Source organism: Sprattus sprattus, assembly GCF_963457725.1.
Source record: "Sprattus sprattus genome assembly, chromosome: 2".
Classification (NCBI taxonomy): domain Eukaryota; kingdom Metazoa; phylum Chordata; class Actinopteri; order Clupeiformes; family Clupeidae; genus Sprattus; species Sprattus sprattus.
In genome coordinates, this window is record NC_137921.1 from 68,154,411 (window position 1) to 68,161,321 (window position 6,911).

At 44.6% G+C, this 6,911-nt stretch overlaps 1 protein-coding gene across 1 annotated transcript in view; it reads right to left on the bottom strand.

The window, feature by feature from the left end:
- The window catches only part of esr2a (estrogen receptor 2a), a 34,949-nt gene extending 28,309 nt beyond the window's left edge, over positions 1-6,640 (bottom strand). Inside the window, exons 1-3 of the mRNA XM_080832137.1 lie at positions 6,426-6,640; positions 236-350; positions 1-140 (exon numbers count right to left, since the gene is read on the bottom strand). The exon at positions 1-140 is cut by the window's left edge and continues 341 nt beyond it. Coding sequence (XP_080688263.1) covers positions 1-54 — 54 coding nt within the window. The 5' untranslated portion in view covers positions 55-140; positions 236-350; positions 6,426-6,640. The remainder of the gene's footprint in view (positions 141-235; positions 351-6,425) is intronic.
- Positions 6,641-6,911: the final 271 nt, after the last annotated feature.

Sequence of the window (6,911 nt, forward strand, 5' to 3'; positions counted from 1 at the left end):
GTCCACCATCTGGAGCTGCAACAAAGGGCCCTCTCGGTCCGGGGACTCGGTCATGGTGGGGGGGGTCTGAGTGTGATGGCTTTTGGCGGTGGCGGGGGGAGTAAGGGTAGGGGTGGGGGGTGGCAGTTATCCCATCCTGACTATACAACACAGAATAGACGTTTATCCTTGTATTGATGATACTGGAGTCCAGTGAAATAAGCTTATTTCATTGTTAATGTGTGGCAGTGCTCACCTTATGTTGGGGGGGGGGGTCTATGGCTTTGATGAGGGATTGAGCACTGATGACAGAATGTACGGATCTGCGGGTCAACAGGATACAGTGGATGGTTCACATCACTGAAGAAGGTCTTCACAGAGAGAGAGATGGAGGGAGGGAGAGAGAGAGAGAGAGAGAGGGAGAGAGAGAGAGAGAGAGAGGGAGAGAGAGAGAGCGATGCAAACAGAAGGGGGTAAATGGGAGACAGAGAGAAAAAAACTGTCAAAAAACATAAATCAGCACTCTGGGAAAAACAAAATCTCTTGGTTTCTTAGTTAAACCAGCTCTATCTCTGTCTCGTCACAAATGACATGATTGCTTTGCTGTTGGGCACAATAAAAATCCAATTCCTTCTACTTGTGGGCTTTAGAATCGCATATCGGATTTGTGTGTTACAAACGTTCAGCTAATTGGAAAATTGACAACTTGTCTGTTGTCTAGTCTAGTGCACTGTGACACACAAACAATGAAAGTGAATCGTTACGGACACCTTACCCAGCGTAGATGTCAATAACAAACCACTTTGGCTTTTTCTCAACAGAGACATCTTTGAAAACACCCTGACAAACACTCTCTCTGCTTGCCTGGCTTCAGCCCAGACTCTGTTTCAACCCCCAGAATGAATTGTTTAATTGCTTTGGATGCTTTGGTTATAAAATTATGATAGTTATCCACCACACACAGGGAACACAAGGTCCTTTATGAACTTTCATTTACCTTCATATACCTGGGAAACATGTAAGACTTCTTAATGTGCATTACGTGGTCCTTCACTTAGCAGCAGGCTTCCTTAATGAAGTGCTTCTGAGACTTTCGATTCTTGAATCCACACATGAATGTGTAATTTTGTCGACGGACAGCCACAACCTTTATCAAGTAAAGGAAATGGACGCTGTGCTCTACTGGCAAAGTAGCGAGCGGATAAAAATGCATTAACATACCAGTCATGCCAAGCTGGTAAAAGCTAATTAACAACATCCTGAACTAGCCCACCACCTGACCTTTTCCACCAGGTGTCTCAACTCAACTTTTATGGTTTCAACTTGCCATACGCCTCGATAAAATTACAGATACTCTTCTCTCTGTGAATGTCCAATAAAAGGCCTTGGCCTTATCACAACCAGAAAAAATTAAATCAAATGTTTTATGTTTCTATGTAAAACGTTTAGTTTGGTCCAAAGTGAACTGACTGTGAATATGTACGCCAAATATGGTCAAAATATCTTTACAAGACAGTTTTTACTTTTTACACTAAATAGAAAGAGTGCAGATGTCCTTTGGCCTGGGCCTTCGACAGTATGTCAGTATATTGATCCAGAACAAACCCATCCAAGGTTTTGTTGCCCTTTTAAATACTGTTTTTGTTAACCCTACACTGAAGACAACCAACGGCAAGAGCTGAATCCACTGCCTGCCTAAACCACCTAAAGTGAATGACCTCAGCCACTGGTGGACTCTTGAACTCTTCCAGCATGTGGTCTCATCCAACAGATTGTTCAGACATGCGGGGGGGGGGGTCTGGCTGTCCGCTAGCAATGCTGACCCCGACCGACGACAACCGCTGGAATACCAGGAGGAGAGAGAAGAGGGCTCTCCCTAGAAAAAATGACTGGACACACGGAAGCTGTTGCTGGGGGTTAGCAATCCCTAGTAGGGATAGGCGCACTCTACTTCAAAAAAATATAAATGCGTTTTCGGGTGCGAGTAAAAGAATGTTAACTATGAGTAGAATAAAAACCGCACTCTCAAGCCTTTCTCAATAATATTAAGACCAGTTTATTTTGCACAGACGAAGGCCGAAACGCGTCTGTGCAAAATAAACTGGTCTTAATATTATTGAGAAAAGCTTGAGAGTGCGGTTTTTATTCTACTCATAGTTAGCAATCCCTGCCGCTCTGCAGCTGAGTCACCTGGAGAGCCTGAGGTGAGCAGCACGGCCGAGAGGGGGAGAGGAGGAAGGGGGTCGGGTATGAGTGGGCAGCCTTATTGAGTGTTGACCCCCCATCAGCAGAGGCCTTGACAAGATGTCTGCTTATAAATCACTGCCTGTGAAACTGCTCAGCAGCATCCCTAACACTGCTGCCACATTCATGCGTAATTTGAAGATGAATGAAGATGAGGAGAGACTGGCCTCCCATCTGCCCAGAGGTGAAATCGCTAATTGGAGCTATCCCCGATTCACCTACACACCATTGCTAGATCTAACTGCTGCTTTAGAACAACAAAGAATGTCCAGGAAAACACTATCTCTAAACTGAATGTATGAAGTTATATGTTAGTCTTTTAGAGCAATTTTGAAAATAGATTGTCGTTTTCTAAATGAAATCACAATGACAGGATGCAGGGTCTCTCAAAGAGCAGCAGATACGAGTAAAACTCACTGGTTGCACGAGCAGCATTCAGGTCTCCACTGCAAATCCAAACAACAACATAAAAAGAGCGGATCCTTTTTAGAACTGCCTTGAAGAAAAGATCTCTCAATGCCTTTCAGATCAGACCCAGAGTTCTTGAGAAAGCTATAAAAGGAGAACTAGACACTCACACGGAGTTCTTACTGGGAATTCAACTCTCACAAACCCACTCCACCCCGGCCAACCACAGCTAGCTTCACTCTTAAAAAACTTCAGCTTTCTTTCGCCTTACTTCTTTGAGATGCGGATAAAGGGAGGCTTTCCTCTCTCAGGACCTTGACCTGAGGCTGAATGACATTCCATCACCTCCCTCCCGTTCGCTCTGGCCCTCCCCCGTCTCCAGCAGCACCGCCACTTCCATACTCCGACACAAATCGACCCCAGAGAGCCGGGGAAAGAGAGGAAGAGGAAGAGGAAGAAGGGAGAGAAAGGACCTCTATAGGCGGTCTCCCCCCCTGTGGCCACCACCTTGCTCATTCCTCTGTGTGGATGGGGTGGTAGTGTGTATGTAGGTGTTTTTACACAGCGTTTTTAAGGGGGTAGGGGTGGGGTGGTAGTGTGTATGTAGGTGTCTTTACACAGCGTTTTCAAGGCAGTAATATTACGGCGTCTAAAAGGTATGGAGGTGGAATGGGGGGGGGGGGGGGGGCGTTGTTGTTTCGCCTCTGAGGCAGAAGTAGAGGTACAAAGAGGTACAGCCAGCATGTCGGAGCATGGGTGTGACACAGCCTAGCAGGATACCAAAACCGTACTGTGGTTAACACAGCGTACTGTGATGACTCATCAGTATTTGTGTACAACTTATTTCTTGTACATTTTGGCACGCTGCCCCTTCATGCATCTTCTCACACATTTAAAAGGTTTTTAACATTTGATATAGATAGATACGGTCTTTCTTAGGTTCGTTGCCATTTTGATAACAACCCTGGTAGCAAAAGGCCAGTGGAACCCTGTTTTGAAAAAAAAAAAAAATTCTGTTTAAACTCGTTTATACTTCTTGTCATGTTCACTACCCCCCTAAACATTTGTATAGATGTTACTAGTGTGTAACATAAGTCTTTAAGCCTTTAAAGAAATGTTTCCACCTTGAGCACCTTCTAGTATCACAAACTCCATGTGTGTAGCGGCTTATATCTAAAATAAACTATGCCAAGGACACGATTTAGAAATTCCAGGAATTGCTAACATTTCATGTTATTTTCTTACAGTAATACCCACGCCCAGTGACACTAAAGATGATGGTGAAGTGGCAGACCACCAGTAGGGTGCCAAGCTGAATCAACCAGTGGACCGATATATAATCACAATGGGGCATTATTATGCATAGAGAGAGGTCTTCGTAACATGATTATTGCGGGACTCAGGCGAAAAAATTACGTGTTTTTATGTGTGTGTGGGGGGGGTGGGGGGGGGGGGGGGGGGGAGTGGAGGGGGAGTGGAGAGAGGAGGGTCTCGAGGCTAGTGGCTTTGGGCCAGCAGCACATACAGTACCTCGGACCGGGCCGAGCTCAAGGCCACTTTCTGCTCTCCCGCTCCGCTCCATTCCGCTCCACTCCTCCACACGGCCTCCTCCCAGAACCAGAACAGGATGAAGGGGGGGGGGATGCTGCGCGGGGGGGGGGGGGGGGGATGCTGCACTCAGTCTGCCCCCATAGGGAAGCCTAAGAAAAGGGCGCGGAAGGGGACAGCGGTTGTGGAGGAAGTGTGGGAGTAAAGATGCTGGGGGGTCTATGAGGAAGAGCCGGAGCATAAATCTGATCTCCCCAGCGATGGGACACAGCATCTCTAACCCTCGGCCAAATGCTATGCTGAAAATGAAGAGGATAATTCAGTACGTAGAGCAGCATTAGAGTAGTTCCCTGTAGTAGGCATTAACACGTCATGTCATGTTACAGTAACACTGCAAGTCACGGATATTTTTTTTTTAAAGTATGATTGATTTTACTCCACACAACCGCATAAAATAAATCATAAAACACTTTGAGAAAATTGCCCATAGTCTCAAAAGAGGAAATGGTTGACCAGCAGGTTTGTCTTCGGTGCACTGAAATAACTGGAAAAAACATACTAACACATAACGAGTAGGCTTTGGCCCTCAGGTGTTAAGACCCCTTATAAACCCTTTACTTCACTGTAGTGACAACTTGAGCAGGCAGGGAACTTGAGCAGGGTACATGTGTTAAGAGCAAGGCGATTCAGAGGTGAAAGATTTTAAATTAGTTGTTGTAAAGTCTTGATGTGCACATGGTGGGTTTTTTCATTAACATATCATAAAACATCACTTTTAGTGCAGAGTGTTGTATCTCCAAAAATTACAGTTTCTCAGGAGGAGGAAAAGGAGGAAGAAATATATATATATATATATATATATTTCTCCCTCCTGAAAAACTATTTTTTGGAGATACAACACTAAAAGTGATGTTGTATGATACACACACACACTGTATAGACTTAAGTCTAGCCCACTTGGAAATGTCGAGGAGATAAGGGAGGAAACTTTGAGAGTGAGAGCGAGAGAGATGGGTTTCTGAGAGTGACCTATGACTAACTCCAAAGTTGCACAGTGTACATTTACTTTTACGGAATCGTCCTTCAAACTATTTTAAAGAAACAGGACACGCCGGCTATTTAAGCGTCTGGCGACTCCCTGAGAAGATGGAACAGAAAGCACAATTTCCGAACATAACAGAGCCATAAATTAGCGCCAAGTTGGACTATGACTAATTGAGAGTTCTTCTGAGTGCATGTCTCCATTAATGCACCGCGTGTCTCCCCATTGAAGATTTTAGAATTACACTCGAATGTCACCCTTGGGTGTTCTAAAACTGACACATGACAACTTTTGAAATGGACAGATTAATGCACCAGGTGAAATGTATTGGCGCTTGAGAGAAAACTTTCCATTTCACTGTACAGACGCAAAGGGTGTCTCCTTGAACCTACTGGACATACCTGACTGAATTCTCCAATCACTGACTGAGCTCCCAAGCATATAAATGAAACTCCACAAACAGCTACAGTAGCGATATTTGTTATCTTCTTTGTATCACAGAAAGCAACTTTCTGTACCCACAGTATTAACAAGCACTGCTTCAGTTGTTTACTGTTGCACCAGATACAGCAAGAGACAGTGAAACAACCTAGCCTAATAAGCTACGGTACTAGTACACTGTGTGTTAGAAAGAATAGAAAACCTCCCATTGGCATTAATAATTACAATCTCAAGTAGCTGCTGCGTATGATTCTCCCTGTGATTTTTCAGAAAAGCACGCATGCTCACAGCTGTCAGATGCGCTCACATGCAATGTGTGCGTTAGCGCAAGCTAGTTAGTGGACAATTGAAGTTGGCCAAATCATTGAATTACTATTATTTAGTGGTGGTTACTTTGAGTAATAAAGATTCATGTGCAACAAGTGGTTTTAACATCTAGCAAACGTACAACCTGTGTCCTAGACAGGCCTCCTCTATAACCCAGAGATTTTTTTGTGACACAAATTTCAATGTCAACAACTGAAAGTAACCAAACTTATAAGGAGAGTTAGGCAAGAGGTGGCGAGGGCCAAAAACGACCTGTGTAGCGGTTCCTGATGCAACAAGCTTACCTGGACTTTGGTCTTGTATGGTTTAATATCAAAGGTGACTATACGGATCGAGAAAGAACACAAGCGTAGCATATGTCGTCTCATAAAATGCTGCGCCGTAGCTAATGTCAAAAATAGACGCCTGAATTGTAATGTCTGAAATCCGTTCTTACCTGTTTAAACAAAGCGGTGACAGCATACAACTCTGCGTGCCCCTCCAAAAGTCGATCAACTACATTAACTTCACACACAGGTCCTTGCACCTTTTCCAGTTTCCCTTCTTCTATGACAAGCGCGTGATTTGAGGTAAACAGAATAACTGTCTGACGAATTCAGGATGCAAGCCAGATAGAAAATACAGCTATGCAAATGAAAACGTCAGTAGCTGTGAGCCACACAGCCTCCTCGCAGGAGAGGTTCAGAGAATAACTAGCTGCCAGCACCTTCTTCGACCCTGCCTTTCGGGCACGAAACCGTCACATTAAATACACAGTGGGCGACGTCAGTAACCACACCCGCGTGGTTTCAGCCGGCCCACTACATTCTACAGACTGTAAAAAGCACAGAGAGAAATTTGTGAAGACTGAGGAGTAACAGTTAAACACATCACAACTGCAAGAGATAGGTAGTGTGTGTGTGAGTGCAGTGTGCCATTAACA